The following is a 20,417-nucleotide window of genomic DNA, read 5'->3' on the forward strand; positions in this document are numbered from 1 at the left end:
AGTTTTTATATTTTTAGTGCTTATTTACTTTGTATTTAATATTATATTGTGTTTAGATTTGCTAACATTGTGTTTTTTGCTCATATTGTGTGTTTGGATAACCTGCTGCTGTAACGCCACAATTTCCCAGTTTGGGATCAATAAAGTAATTCTATTCTATTCTATTCTATAACTATGGCCAAACGTCTGTTCTAGAAACGGTTTCCCTGCAGCTTCTGCTCTTGTTAATAATTAAAAAAACTTCATTTAAGATTCAAAATTCCTTTATTGTCACTTAGACTCTTTACCAGACATGGCTCAAGATGCTTAACAAATAAAAAATGCACATACACATACGTAAGAATGGGATCAGTAGAAAAAATATCTAAATCTGTGATTGTTAAATTTAAAAACATGTATGTACAAGCAGAGAGGACAGTGGCTGTAATTAATAAGGAAGGAAACAGTCATGGTTCATTGCAGACTGTTACTATAATTTAAAAAGCAGTGAGGTACATGTATGAAAACCCTGTGCGATTATTTGTGACACACATCCGTGATGCAGATATATACACAGCTCCCGCATAAAGCCTGCTGTATTTTACACACAAAGCTGACAATGTATATGTCTACGCTTCTGTATTTTCACATATGCATTCATACACCATAAATGCCAATTTTAAGAATACACATCCATGCACCCACGTTCACTCTAAGCCCTGCATACCCATACAGAGACGGCCAAAACCATGCATACTAAAACACACATGCATACATCAATGTTGTGTGCATTAGTAAATGGTACAGTCTCTGCAAAGATGTACTCATCACCTTTAAAAACAGATGTTTACAAAGTGCAGTCGATGCATAGGCAGGAACTTGGGGTGTATAACATTATACGCATGAGAAGTCGGGTCAAACAGGGAGTGGTCTAGAAAATTAAACAGAAGGGCAAGGACAAAATGCAAAAGATCAACAAGAATAAATCCAAAGGAAGGATTAAAAGACGAAACAATGGGTCTGAAAAGGCTGTAATAGTAAAGCAATACAATTGAAGAAGTGAATAAAAAGCAGGAAAAAACGACTAAGATTAATGAATATAAGAAGATTAAAGATTATAGAAAGGCGACATCCCGTCACAGAGAAAAACTAAATGAAGATGTATTAAAGGATGGATTAGTGGGTAAATAAAAGCAATAAATGAAGCATGACAATCAGATGATTAACTAGATTATTTTAACATTACAACATGATGTAATGTTAAAAATTGTAGTTGAAATAATCATCGTTAACACTTTTTGTCTTATCTGTCAGATTTAATGGTTGTATTCGACACAGAGCTCTATTAGTGTGAGCCGCTCAAATCTACACGGGGACAAGTCAGCAAACAACTTAACGAGATAACTTCACTTTATCCATTTAACTCAGCAACTGAAGGTTTAGCCAGGGTATCACTGTCAGCTCGGCTTAAGAAGGTGAGTGACTTATCTGTGCTTGGGCCAGGTGGTTGGCTGTCAAAGTGTCAGGAGCCTTCGATTGTAGTGAACTCTGCATCACTTTGTTTTTCTGCTTTATATGAATGTTCCACAGTGTAGCCGGCATTAACCCCGATAGGTTTACCTGTGAAGAATATGGCTTTTTAACATCGTTACGATACGAGTAAAATCAAACAATATTGACGCCTGTTTGAATACAACAGAAACAAAAATAGAAGCGTGGGCACACAGTATTGGGTCAGTTCTTGTTTTCAGTCCTCAAAAATTGAAAGCAAACTGCACACTGTCTGAATTTCATGGAAAGCCTTGTGCAATTTAGGCTGTGTGCAGTTTTTGTGCATTTTCATTCCTCTTTTAAGCACCTGTCTTATGAAATAGATGTAGTTTTTTTAGGGGTGGGGTGTCCCTTTTTATTTAGAGAGGACCGTGGATAGAGTCAGAAACCGGAGAGAGGGGGAGAGGGGAATGAGATATGGGAAAGGAGCCACAGTTTGGATTTGAATCCGGGCCGCCCGCTTGGAGGACTACAGCCTCTGTTCATGGGGCGGGCGCACTAACCTCTAGTAATATGTTTTTTACACTGAAAGATCTTTCAATGAAAGTGTGTCACATTTAAACAACAAATGAACTTAGTCATGGTTACAGGAATTAACTACAGTAAGAAACATTTTGTGAACCAAACTAAGATGTATCGGAATTATATTGTTATGATTTTGTGTAATAAAGCTTACCTGACATGCCTGACAATAGTTTTAATCAAGACCAGTCAAGACCACTAAAATTAATTTGTAGTTTGATTTTAATCCCCCGGTTACGACGGCAACTTTCCCGATGTTACGGTCTAAGTGAGTGACACACCCCCTAAACACAAGATGATGATTTTTCAGTGATATTTATGGTCTTGGTCTTGACTTGGTCTTGATCCCTGAATGTCTTGGTCTTGTCTCAGTCCTTGAGTTAGTGTGGTCTTGACTAAAACACTACCTGACAAACTAACTACCCACACTCCCCTGGCTGTGCTGGATTGTTGCTTCAAATATATTCAGGTGTGATCGAGTCTCACGTTGTTTCTTGTTTGCAGGTACCTCACTGTAACCTTTATGTGAGGCCCGAGCCCTGAAAGAGCGGGTCACAGACGGGAGGAGAGACTCGGGAGAAGAGCACCTGGCCGCAGAAGCCTGGATACGTGTTTTTATTTTTTATTCACTCCCTGAAAGACAACCACAGCCAAGCAGTTTATCAGCAAGCAACAATAACAACAACAACAAACATGGAAGCCATTGCCAAATACGATTTCAAAGCCACCGCTGACGATGAGCTTAGTTTCAAGCGTGGAGAGGTCCTTAAGGTAAGAGACGACTATTCGATCATTTAAGGTCGAGGCTTGTCTGCATTACTCATAATTATGTAACGCCGGGGTTTATTTCCTGTGTAGTTAATCATATTCTGTCCTGTATTAAATCAAATTGGCAGCAACAGGAGAGAGAGAGAGTGAGAAGGAGTTTCAGGGGTCGGATTAAAATCTTCACCCAAAATAGAGCTGTGGTGTAATGTGTATCCTGTATTGAGATGAACATCAGCCTTTTTTGTATTTCTAGATGTTTCCTTTAAACTTAAACAGTCAAACACAGACTCAGTAGGATTCAGCTGTGGCCTAAACTCCTAACGTGACGTATGCTGCACACAGGTTGAGACATGGAGCAGCAACAGAAAAACAAAATGTTTGAACCTTAGATGCTGCTGCTGCTGGATGTACGATGATGAGTTCAGAAGGTCCCTAATGATCGAAGAGGCTAAAGATGTTGTTGTTTTTTGTTCCATTATGATCCATCTACAGTAAAGTGCTCTCAGATCTGCAGGAACGAGAGGCTTATTTAAAGCCCTGTGCTGCTTTCTGGTTGCCTGAAAAGCATTTGTGTCAGTCACGACCTTGATGAGATAGCCAAGATATTAGAAAGTGCATACTGCATTTTTTTCTTTCTGGGAAGTGATTCTCTTTGGATTTAAACACAATCATCATCATAATCCGCCTGTTTGTAGTCATGGCAGGAAGACACGACCGTGCAGACAAGTAATTCAAACGCTCACATCGCCTTATTTTCTACAAAAATGTTTTAAGAGATTTTAACATCCCTTAAGCATGTGTGACTTTAAGAATGTCATTTTCTTTCCTGTGTTTTCAGGTCAGTCCCTGTTCTACTGAAAAAGATGCCTTAAGTCAAGATGTTTCTCAGAAACATGCTCTTGTGCTGCTGGCTGATAACAGAGGGAATAAATAGTCTCTTTGTGAAAGTTACATTTTAAAAAGAGAACGCAGCTTTGTGGGTTTTTTTTTTCAGAGTAACCTGTCGCCCTGTTTTTGATCATAACAGTAAACTGTTTTTATGGGCGACATCTGGTTAGCCAGACATGCAGGTAGATGAAAACTGTTATCATGTGCCTGAACACACACATCATTTAAACGCTTTATGTTAACCATTGTTTACTCCCTGATTAAACCATCCACCTTACATTAAACGTCATGGAGTTATAGGGGCAACTACGAGGACTCATTTATTCTGACTGCAGATTTGGACAAGACACTTCATCTACACAAGCTAACAAAGAGCTTCATTAAAAAAACAGGATAAAAAACATGGTTGAGTTATAAAATGATGAATAGGAATTAATTAAATACATTAAAGCAGGAAATTAATTACTAATCAATCAGTAAAAGGCCTTCCTATAAAGATATGTTTAAGCTAAGATTAAAAAAAACAGGTACAGAGTTTGTCAGTGTAATGTCTTCAGGTAAGAAGTTCTGGTGCTCAGGGGCTGATGGTAAAAGACCGGTTGCCCTTGGTAACCAGCCTTGACCTAGGAACAGCTAATGATGGTACTCTTGAGGATCTTGGATCCCGGTTTGGAGCGTAAGGTGTCAAAAGTTCTGCAATGTCAGGGGAGGCCAGACCGTGTTGTTTTAAAAGTTATTAAAAGAATCTTAAAATCAATCCCGTATGTAACTATTTACATCCTCAACTATTAATGTGTGAGGTAATTTTAACGTGGAGAACACTTTTCAGCCTCCAAGATATGGAGATGTCTTTCTTTTCTTTTCGTCCGGTGTTGTGAGAAGTGCACGCCTGATTTAGAACAAAATAACCACAAACAATGGACCTGCAGTGAGCTGCTTACAAATATCTTCTGAAAAATGTTTTCTCTTGTCCTCCCCAGAATCTTAACCTTTATTCTATAGGGCCTTTAAGTACCTTACACTGTCATATATAGCAGAGTGTATATGTTATATAAACGTCTGCGGCAGATGAGTTGGCATGAGGGCTATTTTTTCCCCCGAATGAGAGATTTGAGTTTTTTTTCTAAAGGCGTCTTATCTCAGCAGGAGGGCCCAAGAGAGGAAGGAGGGAGGGAGGGAGAGAGAGTCAGCTTAGGAAACACTGAGCTTAATATGAGTTCTTATTAAATTTGCATATTAGAAGAAGAAGTGATGTACTTCCTCTCTAATTTCTTCATCCAGCTGTCTGGTAGGAAAGGCTCAAACTATTTTAAAAGATGGCAGAACTCCAGACGAAATGTCAGAGGCAAATACCTTTAGATTACTTTTTCTCCACTTGACTTTTTTTTTTTTTTAAGATTAGATGTGCTTTAAAAGTTTACACCAAACGTCATACCATGCTTTGATATCAGTCGTCTTGTATCTCATATGTTCCCTTTTGTTTTAGTTCAATTTTAAAAGCCTGTATTGAACTTCTCAGTTCCTCATATGTTCAGCGTGACGTTGCTCTGAATTCCTTCTTGAAAGATGCTTTAAAGGCCTTTTTAACTGCTAACTAGGCACTCTCTCTCTCTCTGCTGGAACTAGCTCACAAATAATGCTTTCACACCTGCAACATACTCCTGAAGTTACCGGGGCGAGCTGCATGAGGCAAAGGCAAACAGCTGGATCTTTCTCTCTTCACCCGGAGTTTCTCCTCCAGCCTCCTCGTATTTATTCTGCAGAAAGTCAGAGTGAGCTGATGTGAGAACGCAGCAGGATATAATCAGGAGAATTCACCTGGAGCCAGTGGGAGGGGGTGGTGACCTTTATTCCCTGTGATCGCTGCACGACCATAGACTGTCTGCACGCCACCTCTACCATCTCCGTGCTGTAATCAACCTGCTGCTGCATGTTTCCTGTTCTCCAGGATGTTCTTCTCCACTCTTTAGGTCAGATTGTGATTCTGTCAAAAGATAAAAAGGTGAATATTCTCATTGTAGCGTCTTATAGTGGAGCCATGCCCCCCCCCCCTCCCCCCTCCTGTCCGACAGGGATAGTCTCCCGCTGTGAGGTGCATGTGTGAACAACCACATCAGGAGGATCACAGGGGCAATTCTCCTGAAATTATCTTGATATTTTCAGGAATGCAGATGTGAAAACGGTGACTGCATGATCACATGAATGACTTCTTCTTTCCTGCTTTGGTCTGAGTGAGGTTAATCCAAAATATACTAAATCAAGTTTTTTTCCCTGAATTTCGTTATAACCTAGTCTTCCTTATTGTGTCTATCATTGCTTTATTAAAATAAACAGTTAATGTCACTCAGTGTTAAGGCTGGAATCATTAGCTAAAGTACCGCTTCAAATACGATCACAACACTCAGGGGCTTAATGAGTTTGTATCTCAGGTATTGTAATTGAGATTTCTTTGTTTTGTTAATCTTATATTGTTAGTATGTTTACAAAAATTGTGTTTAAATAATCTGTTTCAGCTTTATCTGAAGTTTTAAAATGTGTGTATTTCTGTTGCCTCGCATCCGTAAGCATAACTGTAAGTACACAGACTTACAGGCTGCAAGAAAATTCTTTTCAGGTTATTTCTGGACAGTGAATGAAACATAAATTGAAAAGGAGCGCCTCCATAAATGTTGCCTCTAGGACAGTTCACAGTTCATGTGAAGCATTTGTTGGCCGCTCTGCTCAAAGGGCCAGTTCACTTTTTTTTTTCTTTTAACACCAAATGAATTGCCTTGACGTTTGTCCGATCCCATCCCCCTCTGCGTTTCTTTCATCTTCCTCTGCCCCGTATTCCTCTTTTTGTTCCTCCTCACAGCACTCGTACATTAGTCTCAAGTCTACGTGTTTCCCCTCAGGTAACTCCTGCAAAAACAGGAGTTCAACTCATTCACTGAGACATACTGGTACACACTATTTTTTATTAAGCATGCAACTCTGAAGCTACAGTGCAACATCATTTTGGTTTGGATTAGCAGAGATTTAAGATTTTTGATCCAGCTGTTTCTTTCTGATGATTCTAGTTGATGTTTTCTGCGACATTCATGTAATTAGGGCCAGAACTTTTGTACAAAAGTCTGATCTTTCTTGGTCTAATCTGCAAAGTGATCAAGCTAACTTCCTCTACCTTAAATTACACTGATGGCTAGTGATAGCTGAGTGTGCTCACTGCTTTTAAGACCACCAAACACTCTTTCTTAAATAATATCACTCAACCAGTTATAAGAAATGCTACAGTACATAAAGAACCACAGTAAATAAAAACACACCTGTGTTGTCTCTGTTGCTCCACTATCTCACTTTGCACTTTGCGCCTTTCTGACCAGTTGGATATTTTCTTACATAACAGTCGTTTAAACATCAATAATACTAAACTGAACCTCCTCTCTGACTCCACAACATTACCCAGAAAGAAAGGACAATGCTCAAGGAACGGCCTGACAACGCAGTTCTGTTTACAGTTCACATGTTGGCTCTACATGTTATACATAACACAAGCATTACTGCATCTAAATGAACAAGTTTCAGAGGTGGACTGTGTTCGTAAGAGGCTCCTTTGCTCCCATCAGCTGTGCTATCTGTTCTCTGATACTAATACTAAGCAGCTCTGCTCTCAGGACAAAGGGTCCCTCTCATCGGAGAGAAAGCCCCTGTTAAGGCTCTGCTTGTATGAAGCATCCTTAACCTCTCTCCATTTTCAGTATCACTGGGAGACGGTGGCTGTGTTGGTGTTTGTGAGACTCGCATACAGGACGATCTATGCTCTACTGCCATTATTCATAATATCTCAGCGTGACAGTGGGGCAGTTTGTGAATATTTGAAATGCCTTAATGATCATTTGTTCTTAAATACATGTTCATGTTTTCCTTTATTGGACAGGACAGCTGAAGAGAGACAGGAAATGTTGGGAGGAGAGTGTGGGGGATGACATGCAGCAAAGGGCAGAGGTCGGATAGGAACCTACAGTTGCTGCGACGTGGACTAGAGCTTCTGTACATGTGGCACGCAATATAACCGCTAGGCCATCTGGCGCTTTGAATCTTGTTTTTAAACCTTCATTGATAATGTATGGATTAAATGAAGTTGGTGTGGAATGGTCACCCTTTCTGAATGAGCATAGCATTTACTTGCTACATACTTCAGACCAGTGATTCTCAACTGGTGGGTCACAGATCTGTTTTCAGTGGGTCGCACGCAGGCATGCGACTAGAAGAAACCTGGTGGCAAACCAATTGTCTAGCGCTTTTTTGTTGTGTTCAGTTTTTTTGCTTGCGTCAGATGTTTTGCATCGTCTGAGGTACAAAACATTTAATGGAAGCTGTAAACTGCAAAACGATACAATTATGAATTACATAAATAAAATTGGTTGAAAAATATCAGCCGTATTATTGTCTGTGTGTGGGAAACACTGTTTTCTTTAGTATTGATCATTAAAATAATTCAATTCAAATCAAATGGTATCAAAAAATATCGAAGTATCTTACATTCTGATGACCGAAATATTGATAGAAATAGAAAAAAAGGTTAATGATTACATTTACATCGCTGCTTAGTGCTGTTATCAACTGTAATTCTTTTCTCTGTGCTGGTGAGCTCTCACTCTGTCTATCTACCTCTCAGTGGAGTGTTACAACATGGTTAGCGTCGTTTCTTAGACGAGAGGAAGCTTGTGTTCTCTGATGGCACAGACACATGTAGTAATCACATTCAACAACCGTCATCCAGCTGTGTCACTCTGACTCACACAGCTGGATGAGCAGACCTGGCTCCCCTCTTCTTTTGCAGTCCTGAGTCACACACACACACACCGACATGTAGTTCTGTCATTTGAGAGTCAATGAAGCACACTGCCTCATTATAACAGAGCCGAGTATCTTCATATGAAACACAGCTGTCAGGTAGCAGTCTGCTGACGGAGCCGTTTCATGTTTGCTGCAGTACATCTGATCTCTTAATAAGGTGTTTCTGCTTTTACTCTTCGTAATGCTTGTTGCTCCTTATCAGTGACTGGCACACGGAGCTGCAGCAACTACCTTCCTGTTTTATCTCTAAAGACGGCTTCAAGTTGTTAAAGAAGTTGTTAAACCGTTTTAACTAACTTCTCTCTTTATCTGAACGCTGTGTTGGATTGAAAAGGTTTGGCATCATCAGTGTAGCGTGGAGCCTGAATGTAAAACATCTTACAGCACAAGTGTGTGCGTGGGCCCGTGAAAAATTTGCATAACACAGACTGGTTCCGTTTCACAACATGATTTCCCATCATGCATGAAAAAAAAGGGGAAATAGTTTGAAAGAAACACCATTTTAACCTACAGACACTAACTGTAAGACGTTCAGCTTATTTTTTAAGCTGTGGTCTTGGGTTAGTTTGAATTTCACCACCATGGAAAATCTGTTTGACCTCGTTCTTAGATGAATATCACCCTTAGAAGATTATTACTTTTGGTAATTGAGAACACATTTATAGACGGGAAATATTAATTGTTCTGGATGGTTTCAGGTTTAAACGGATGTTGTAGCATTTGAATAGAGCAGTGAGCCCCTGAAGTCAACGAGAGATTATTCATCACAGCTGTCTCTTACACATACATTTCATACATGTCAACCTGATATCTATAATCCTGGCACTAACAGCTTTATTAATCTAATCAGCTGTTTCAAAATGTGTCGTTTTTTGTGTGAGACGGCAGATCTAGAGGCAGAGCAGCAGGCAAAGTGGAGGCCACAGTGACGTGTGGCCATTGCCCTGAGCACTGTACACTTGTTCTCATTTCCTCCTTAAATAAATAAAGATTAACAGCCGTGCTGTTAGCTTACAGAATAAAAGTTCATCAACAGATCTTTGAACTCTGCCCACGTAGAAAGAGAGAAGATCCGCCTTTTCCCCTCTCTACTTCTGAAAACTGCTCTCTGCACATTCAGAGAATTGTATATTTAAACTCTGATAAAGGCAGTATGAGACATAACCAAATAAAGAGAACCCAAGTGTTTAATGAACAGATCACTAGTAGAGCAGAAGGCTTATTCTGCTGATCCGTATTTAAATACATATAATGTTACGGTGTTGGATGTCAAAACCAAACCTGGGCAAAGTTTTTACACAGTTGTTGGCGTTACATGGTTAATGATGTGACGTGGCTTCCTGCCTCTCTGAACAAGAAGTTACGAGAAATTCTCTAGACTTAGTCAGAACCTGTACCAGAGCAAATCATGGAGCAAAGCTGTGGGACACGCCCACCCCAGAAGCTCTTTCAAGTCAAGTCACATTTATGTATAAAGCACATTTAAAACCAGCAGCAGCTGACCAAAGTCCTGTACAATGCATCAAAGAAACAGTTTACAGGGGTTTACAACATACACAAAAAACACAAAATAAAATATGATAGAATAAATAGGAGAGATAATGAAAACAATAACTGGAATCTGAAAGAACCGTCTATTCAGGACCAGAGGACTCAAATGCTAATAGTCAAGAACACGCCCATCCAGAAGTTCACTGCGACTGCAAACACGGCCGGCCAATTAAAGGAAACTGGGCATGTGGGGAAGGGGGGGAGGGGGTCTTAAAGAGACAGCAGCTGAAATGAACCGTTTCAGGCAGAGGCTGAAATGAGGGATTTTACTGATCTTGATCTTGATCCTTTCTCACCAACGTTACTGCCCCAGAACACTGACTGACAGTAACATTACCCGTTAACTAGCTCATGTTAGCTAATTAGCTCTCACCTACATTATGATGAGGAATAACTTGCCCATAACTTCCCACACGGCGGCTAAAATACATTTAAACTGTCCTTATACGTTTGTAGATGTTCATACTGAATATATTTAAACATTACCAAATTGAAGTTCTGGTCAGGACGTTACTGTTCATAGTGATTAAATGTCCTGTGTGCTGTATAAGGGGTCAAAGCGCTCATCTTAATATTTCAGTTTTCTGCCGTTGTCAGGTGATGTAAACAGGCGTTGTTTTGAAGAGATGGTTACTTAAAAAGCCCGTGCTGCAGCGCCACAATGTGTTCAATGGGGGAGGGGGACGCTATGCCCGCCAAGCCTCCACCCCGGTCACGTGACTGAAAACTATGAATATGAGAAGTCGGTATTTTCCCCAAATGAATTTTAAATATTTCAGTTGTTTCCACTTGAAGAAAGGTTACTGTGATGATATTTGCATTGCAATGTGTAACACTGGCCTGATTGTTAATACAATGCTAAATCCCACAAAATGAATAAACCTTTGAAACAGGATGGTAACCAGGACCCCCGCCCCCCCCTCCTTAGTTCCTCTCAATACCAGAGTCGAACTGGGCTGAGAATCATTGGAAAGGTTGTCTTTTCTGTCCCAACATTGGTGTGTCCCTCTATGTGTGTGTGTGTGTGTGCTGACATGATGTGGCAGTGTAGCCGTTTTCACTTCCTGTTTTGTGCTTCTTTCAACCCCCGGCAACTTCCTGTGTCTCCAATGCAAACTCCAGCAGACCCACAATGTGCACCCATGAAACTACAGCAGTGAGTTCCCACAGAGAAGGAGAACCAAAAAAAAAAACGTTTCAGCAACAAGTCCTGAGTTGTTTTTGTCACCATCTCATCGTCCCTCTTCAGCAGTAGTGTAATGGAGGAGAGTGAGTGTAGCTTTAAGTCATTTATTTAATTACTTTCTGTAAAAACTTGAAACCAAAATCCACAAAAGCCTTTTCACTGGAGATGTTCCAATACTGTTTTTAGTCTTCTGGTTCTGCTTCAAATCTAGACTTGAGGATTGGCCGATAAATAAAAAAGTGTAAAAAATATACACCATAAAATCTGGAACACAAGTCTCACAAAGTGTAGTTTCTGTGCAGATGTGTAGCTCTTTTAGTACCATCTGTGTCCACCAGGTGGGGTTTGTAACCCTGCTAGCTACCTGTACGCTAGTCGAGCTCTCAGCCTATGATAACGTTGATAGTTGTGAAGTTCAGACCCACAGTCTGCGAGTCTCTCTGCCCACCTCCTCTGCTCACTTGTCTTTAATCGAGGAGTCTTTTCAATCAAACCAGAACTCCTCAAGCTTTATCTACTGAACAGTATACCACCGTTATCTTTAAATTAATGATTATGACCTGATGAGAAAAGATGTTAAAAAGTGGATTCACCAGTCCGGTCCATATCACTTTGTATCCTGACCCTCTTTGAGCAGTGAAGGTGCTGCACGCAGTAATGTGGGAACATTTCTGACAGCGTCGGGCACAATAACTAACTTTGAAAGCAGAGGGGTTTTGCAATGACTTACCTATTCACAGATACTTGATGACACATTTTAATCATTTCAGAAGTTCATATGATACTGGTATCAGTCAGAAGTGTAGGTGTGTCCTCCAAACAAAGTCACAGCCACGTGGCAGCCATTCAGCGTGATCTTCATCTAAGGGAGACTTTTGACTAAAATGGTTCTTCAATATTTCTGTGGTTCACTGTTTTTGGCTGAAGGACGTGAGTGCTGGGCCAATGATGCAATTTGCGGTTGTTGAGCAGTGGTGGAGGGAGCTTAGATTCGTGCTAATAACCAGCTAGCAGCGGCTGTGGCTCAGTTGGTAGAGTTGTCGCCTCTCAACTGGAAGGTCGAGGGTTCGATCCCCAGCTGAGCAACATGTCCGATGTGTCCTTGGGCAAGACACTTAACCCTGAATTGCTCCCACTGCTTTGGTGGCATTGTATGAATGGGATTAGTTACTTCTGATGGATGATACTACATAGCGATCACTACCATCAGTGTGTGAAAGGGTGTGAATGGGTGGGTGTGACCTGCAAAAGCGCTTTGAGTAGTCGGAAGACTAGAAAAGCGCTATATAAGCTCAAGTCCATTTACCATTAGCAATCTAAAACATGACTTCAATCCCAAATCAGAGCAACACAGCTAGCTTAACATGTTTATGCTAACTCTTTTACTCTGGGCCATTATGGGCAGTAAAGCATTTTGTACCTCAGCTTTCAGTGTCCAACTAAAATAATCCAATCTAATGTTCAGATAGCAGGGCTTCTGTGTCCTCGTCTGACCTGTAAATTGTGAACTCGTGTATATATAATCTTGAATATGCTGATTAGCTATTCAACCAGTTCTGTGTGCTGGGCCGAGTCAGAGAGATGTCCATCAAAGCATGGTCTGCCATGTGGTCCTAGTCTTGAGAAATGGTTTTTAAATAGTCACAAACATTTATTTTCACTCACATTATTTTTGTGAAAGGAACTCAACTTTGATATCATAATGAGATTTTTAATATATGAAGGCAAACGCTCAGACTTTAAGCAAAAGGCCCAACACCCCTCCCCTGATTAACGACTCCCTCATCGCCTGTAAGTGCTCGGGGTATTGATTTCCCCAACCCCGTCCACTTCACCACTGAAGAGAGGAAAAGGCAGAGCATATCAGCACTGCCTTGTGATGCCTGAGTGTCTCGGAAATCCAAACCTCACTTGAAAGACTCTTAAGCAGTCATTAGAGCCTGATCTCAAATCCCAGATTCAAATCCCACCGTTTGATTTTTCCCTTTCCTTCCAAACGCTTAAAATTCAAGTTGGCAGTGTTTTTCTGCTGATTTCTTGGCCGCGCAGTTGACTTATGTGGAGCTGAAGGGTCAATAAATCGCTGCTATGCTGCTCGTTGTGCAGTTTTTGTTACAGTTGAAATTACCCAGCTTACACTGCCAGAGGCCTTACAGGATCTGATTCCAACAGAGACTGTGTGTGTTCACTTTACATTTGCATAAGAGCAGACAATTTTCTAATTAAGGGCCGTATCTCGGGAGAAAACGCTCAGAGACGTACATTACTGACTCACTTCTTTCTCTCTTGTTTCTGGATTTCAACATTGTGACCTTGTCAATGTAAGAAACTTTTCTGGAGGCTATTACATGAAATGTATAGCCAAGAAGAAATCAGACAGACACACGTCCAACAAATGAATGCTGGTAAAAAAAACGCACAAAATGATGATGAATTAGGTCAGCCAGGATCAAGAGTAGTGAAGCATTTGATACCAAAAGAACAGCCTGTACTTACACCAGCAGGCTGCAGGTGATGCTTTTGTTGTTTACACAGCCAGTAAAGAAATTTTTATTACAAAAGCAGTAGATGGCAAAACAATGACAACTGTGAGGGAAAACATGTGGTCCACTTTAAAATAGCTGCAAGAACCATCTTTTTCCTCTAGTGACGCTAGTACAAGCTTCCTGCTGTTCACATTGTCAATGGAGAGACATGAGGAAACTGCAAATATTGCCTTAGCTTAGTAATGGAGGAGAGTGTGTTTGCACTATCCTTACCTGCCCGTCTCCCTCTTCATAGTTGGGCTTTTATGTGTATTTGAAGCATCTGCTCCAAGTCAACATACGGCAGCAGGCTCAGCAGGTTGACACTTCTCACAGAGGCCCAATAGCTGCCCAACAGGGCATGGTTTAATATGTCAGTGGCACTCGTGCCTGCTGCTGACGCTCAAGTAAAAACCCACTCTCTTAAACTGACAATCTCTTTCTCTCTGTTTATGTGGCCTTTGTTGGTCACAGCTTGTTAGAGACTACCTGGGGACCTTACGCAAAGAGTAACAGCAGTACAGCTGGTATCGAGACACATGAAGAAGTGTGTAGTCAAGGCGCCTGCAGCTCACATACTGCTGTGTGTCTAATCATGTCCCCTCATTCACTCCTCTTAATACTTAAGACTTTTATTTATTTAATTGTCAGTGAAAAGGACAGCTGGGAGAAAGTAGTTTGTGCCAGGGTTGTCACAAAAGCAGAATGATTTCCTTTTAAACAGACAGCCACATTAAGAGCTGTTCTGATGGGAGTCCTGAGTGCTTTCCTCTTTTCTTATCATTAAAAGATGACAAGTGTACATGTGCCTTAAGGCTGTATAGGCACCACGGGCAAGCTCTAATTCCGTAATCCAGCGCAGGCAAGCTGTGTGGCTCATTAGGTCGGCCATCTAAAGCAGGACTTAGGACGACTCAGGTCTGCTTGATCACCACCGCTGGACACAAACATCCATAATAGAGGTCACTTTAACGAACTGTCATGTGACTTTCCCATGTTGACAGAAACCACCCCGAAGAAAAGGATTACGCTTTAAGAAGGCATGATGCTGCAGATTTTCTTCACTGTTTGCTCAGTCGCATTGATATTCTCAGCACATCTCCTGCATACCTTCTGAACTCTTTACAGAAACGAGGAGGAAGAAGGACTGTTTCAGATGCAGGATAGAGGGGGAAATAAAAAGACAACCTTCCCTTTCAGTTAACTGGTGGTGTATCACACATGAAGGCATTGAACTAGCCTGCTACGGCAGATGGAGGACAGTGCACTCCACAGAATAAAACATAGCTAGTTTGGCTGCCCCGAAAAAAGAGATGCCCTCATTTAGTGTAATTTGCCCTGAGGAGTTTTCCTAAGATGATCACAAGGAGTGTGATTCTTCAAAGTAGTCCTCTGTCTTCTTCCTGTGCTCCTCTCTGTCGCTCTCTCATGCTTTTGCTATTCATCTCTCTCGATGCGGCTCCCGTCACGGTTTGTGTCTGAGTTTCTTTGCTCTCCTTCTCCTGCTCCGTCTGCATCTTCTCTCACCGCTCTTCCTCTGAGTGTTGAGTCACTGAGCTGTAATTAGGTCTCTCTCCTTCTCATCTCCACTCCCTTACTGGTGTGCCATAAAGTCACTGACAGCTGTATTTAAACCAAATGTTTGATTTCACTCTCTTTTTTTTTTCTCAACTCAGCCTCGGTTTCAGAAACGACTACAAGGGAGGAAAATATCCCAAAATTAGGCAGACACTGAAATCAGGCAATTTTTAAAAGGGCTGGGCAATATGGCAAAAAGTTATGTTTCCTACATTCATTAATATCTGTTAGGGCTTATGTTAAAGTTTGATAGATGCATGTGATCCAGTCAGACGTTGTTAAATCAATGAATAATCAAGCCGCACTAATGTCTGAATCTGTCATGCCATAGAATTACATTTTGCAGCCAGTTTAAGGAGGGTCCTGTTAATGAGGGAGGGGACAAACTAACTAAAGAGTTAATTTGTCAAACTCTAGACAAAGGTTTTTTTTTTTTTTACATGTGTCACAGCCCGGCTCTCAGACTGGACAAAGATGGGAGACACACAGGTAAACTAAATTAATAAAGTAATTTATTTACAAGTAAAGATATTCAAACTTACAAAAACTAATTTAATGTGTGGATGGAGCAGGAAATCAGGGGAGAGAGAGAGAGAGTGTAGGGAATGGCATGCAGGAAAGAAGCTGCAGCTCGGACCTGAACCCGGGCTAATGAAAACCTTTTTAAAAACAGAGAACAGCGCGCTCCATGAGGCTGTGATCCTTGAGGCGGGCGACCTGGGTTCAAATCCAACCTGTGGCTCCTTTACCGCACGTCATTCCTCACTCTCTCTCTCCAACTTTCAACTCTATCCACTGTCCTGTTTCCCCAATATAGACATTAAAAGCAAAAAAAAAATATAACCTTAAAACAAACACAAAACAAAGAAGAGCACTTGAGCTTTGATGGAGGTAGCAGGTTCAGGTAGATGAATCAATGTCACACCAACCCTCTGTTATGTCCAGTGTGAGGGCTGCGTGCTGAGCTGCCTCTTACACCCATACAATTGATGTCATGTTACTAACTTTGTCAACAATTTTTAGCAGGATCATGAGGGGGGTTAGCTACACCTTCACTATCCTGCCCACTCACTGTACATTTTTATGCATCTACTTTCTTCTGCTCAGTCAATGCTTTGCAGAGCAAGGTGGGCGTGTAATGTGCAAGCAAAACTGCAGACTTAACTGCCTGTCAGTGTGATTTCTGCAGTGCAATGTCATTGCAATATAGTTTTAACACCCAATCGAGTCGCATTTATAGCTTTGGACAGGTGCCACTGGTGTAGGTCTGTGTATTTCTTCAGCTATTGCACGTTACATTGGCATCAGACACAAACAAGCCCCTTCGTATTGCTATAAAGCTGCAGCAGTTGCTCCTTTGCGCACATTATACTTGCCAAAGCTGTCACATCTGTTTACTGCACAACACATTTAGTTGCTTGTATTCGGCTCGACTGATCATTAAAGGATCTGCCAAACAAACAACGCAGACAATTCAAGCTGTGATAAACAACATCATCATGTTAGAGATGATCCTCCAGTGAGCACGCTGAGTCATATCGATGTTGAGAGAGGGGGAGTGGATCTACTCCAAAATTATCCTTCCACATCAGTTATCACACTTTGGCTGCTCATTAGTCTTTACCACCCGTCTGGATTGGCTGTGTGGGTTCATTATCTTTTCAGGAAATTACTTGTTGCTCCGCTGTCATCAGCCTTAGTTTACCTGTCTGATTGCCTGACGTGCCTGCCATGACTGATGTAGTGCTTTGGTAAAATTGTAATGCATTGATATGCCTTATTTGGATTGCTGATTCACTCTAGCACCTCAGCTTCCCGTCTTTATTCCCTCGTCTTATCACCATATATTACTCAGCGATGTCCTGCAGCTATTTTGTGAATATTATAGATCCAGGAAGTATAAAAATCAACATTGAGGGTGTTGAAACAGCGCTGGTGTTGTTCCTTTATTCTCACAGGTTCGAGAAGCACTCCTGCATGAGACACTGTGCACCGCCTCAGAAAAAGCCTCTTCTGAGTGTTAGAATTCTGTTTTTTTACCCCTGGGTTTGTGGTGTCATGCATGTTTAGCACTACAGTTTCTGCTCTGTAAGAGAGGCTCCCCATGTGGTAACATCCTCAAGCATTATTTTAATTACAAAAGTGTTACAAGCGTTAATTTCCTGGAATCCGATGTAATCTCTTTCTGTGTTTTCTTTCTGCATCCAAGTGGCTCTTGCTGTCTCACTGATCCAAGCCTGCAGCCTCCCTGCTGGGCTCAAAGCAGGTCAAACTCATTTTGACAGATTTGAGAGCTGTTTTGACAAACAAAGCAGAAAGTGGATACGTCTGGGTCTTTGTGTCACGCAACCCACCCCTTCACACCCCCGAACATTATCTCCTACTTTTATCTCCACATCCGTCGGTCTAGAACAGCATTAGAAACACTTTGAGGGTATTGAGCGTTATTGCACTAATACACAACTGCCTTTTTTGATCCCACAGACCTTGATGCAGACTGTGTCCTAGATAACTGTACTGCTCAGAGGTGAATCAGTTCACCCCCTGTGTGAGATCTGGTGCCACCACAGGGGTCACTCCTGCTGCCAGGATGTAAAAATACCAGACATCAGATTCCAGTCCTGCAGGACACCAAAACAGTTGGCACACCAACAAACTCGTAGATGTGCTCTAGCGTCTCTTAGTACCTTAGTGTGGCACAGTTTGTCAGTCGTGTATTTGTAACCTGATTGAGTTACATTTTCTTATATTTCTCCATCAGTGTCTGCTCATAAACTGGGAGCATTTTAACACTCCCTCACTAAACATATTGCCCGATCCTGTCAAGTAAATATTGATTTTTCAGTGTTTGCTGCGTCTGAGCTGCAGGGGTTTTTTTTGTTTATGATGTTAATATTATATTTTGTGGGGCGTTAAATGACGTGAAAAGGAGTGAGCAGCAGTGGGCGACCGTGTTATGGAACAGGAAATGGTTGTTTGCATAATCGTGTCTGAATTTATCCAGAATAAGGAAGCATGAGCGCAACTTAAATATCTTGTATAACCTTTAGCTTGTACTTTTTTTTAAACATTTGCAGAAACTCACTGAAAAGGGTTCTTCTATGGATGAAACTCAAAATACCTGATCTTAATATTTAGAACAATTATTCTTATGCAGTGTTAAGAAATAGTTGGTTCATGTTTGACATGAAGATATTTTTCAATCTCTAGTTTTCTGGTTTTAGAAAAAAACTGATGATCAACATGTCTGATGTTTGTAACTCTTTTTCACACCATTTCAAAACTTTGACTAATTTCTGGGATTTTATTCTTATGTGACCTTTTAGCTTTAGGTTTTACAGCATCTCAGGATATGAAGCATGTAGAAATACTCTTAACAGCCTCTCTTAACAGCATGCGGCGTGAGCGAGCATCAGCGTCAAAACCAGCTGATTTGATTCTATTGTTTGCTATTTGAGTGACACTTACTCGACGTAGCTTGTTAGCTTTTTTTACAAGGTGGAGATAACGGTGTGTTATTAATATCCACACCGTGTTGAAACGTTGTCCTTTGACTTCTGTCAACACCGGGGGAAAACTTTATTCGACTCACCACAATCCATTTATTGGCGAGCCTTTGAATGTTGTGATTTGAGTCAACAGATTTACAATACAAAGCACCACACTTCAGTCTGTCCACCTTCAATACAAAGCAGCTCATGTTGTTCTGTTTACAAGGGGGGGAAACTGAAATTCACAGAGCAGGGAATGAAATATTTAACGGATGCAGTGTGGACAGCAAGCATGCGTTCATGTGTGATGCAATGCGATATCAAACGCTCGCGTACTGTTGGGACACGGTGGAGAAAACTGACTTTATATTTAAGCCAAAAATGAGAATTTAGGCTCAGACAGATTTGATTTATTGTCCATGATGACATTGTTTATTTCCTTTTAGCTGTCTCTCCTCACCATTGAGTCAGTTTGACTTTACATAGACTTGGTACTCTGTCGTCACTGATTATTTTCTGTCCTTTGATTAAGGTAAACCAAGTGTTTTTTGTTTTTTTTGTGATGGGATGGTTCCTTCATGGAGCGTAAAAAAACAGACGGCAGAAGGGGCTCTATCGGTTTCATTAAACTTGGTGGTAGACCAAACAGGCTTTGGGCTCCGAGGTTGTGATGAAGCTTTGGCCCGTCTGTCTTTCTATCAGGCTGACCTGCCACACGCTCAGATTAACTCACCCCGAGGTAATCCCTGCCGCTGATTTATGGCAATCTCGTGTTGACTGTGCAGACGTGAGCTTGCTTTAGCATCTGGTCCCCCCCCCCTCACTCTCACTCTCTACCTCCACCTCCTGATAGACAAAGAAAGAAACGTCCATCCTACGTGCACCTCATGTAATAATGACTTATTTTTTCAATGCACATACTTGAGCTTATACAAGGGATTTTCTTTGTGACAATCAGTTTTGTTCGGCAAAATTAATCTCCTCATGGTCGCCTCTTGACACTCTGCAAAATCAAAGACACAACAGGAATCTGTTTGCTGTGTGGGGTAAACTCATGGCTTAACAGTAACCAAAGAATGAGCGTGTGGAGAAATATCAACATATAGTGACAGCAGAGTCTGTCTTTTGTCCAATTTATAACCAATATAATTTAACTGTACGATTGAGTGTTGCCTTCTCAGTGCACAGAGGATAAAGACCTGAGTATGCCCCCTCAATTTGTCCACATTAGTTTAAAAGAATTAGCCATGTGAGGCCACATATCTAGAGACAATGATAATGATGTGAATTTCATCAGCCCTGTTTATCAGATGGATTAACACGTTATAATGGTTTTACCAACACGCACTGGATTAGAGGTTTTGGACGAGGCTCTTATGAATGACAGCTACCCGTGCTCATTGTCACACATGAAGTGCTTGTGGGTGGAGTTAAAAATAATATTTGAGTGTGACAGAGACAGGGGGAGGAGGGCGGTCTACTGTGGCAGCTGTGGAGGAGATAATCCCGCGCCTGGACCTGAGCCTCTCAAATGGAAAA

General features: G+C 41.2%; 1 protein-coding gene across 1 annotated transcript in view; it reads left to right on the top strand.

The window, feature by feature from the left end:
* The window catches only part of grb2b (growth factor receptor-bound protein 2b), a 33,336-nt gene that overhangs the window by 1,117 nt on the left and 11,802 nt on the right, over positions 1–20,417 (top strand). The window contains exon 2 of the mRNA XM_061065300.1: positions 2,557–2,823. Within this exon, the coding sequence (XP_060921283.1) occupies positions 2,746–2,823 (78 nt within the window). The 5' untranslated portion in view covers positions 2,557–2,745. The remainder of the gene's footprint in view (positions 1–2,556; positions 2,824–20,417) is intronic.

The sequence above is a fragment of the Labrus mixtus genome, chromosome 20, assembly GCF_963584025.1.
Source record: "Labrus mixtus chromosome 20, fLabMix1.1, whole genome shotgun sequence".
NCBI classification, from domain to species: domain Eukaryota; kingdom Metazoa; phylum Chordata; class Actinopteri; order Labriformes; family Labridae; genus Labrus; species Labrus mixtus.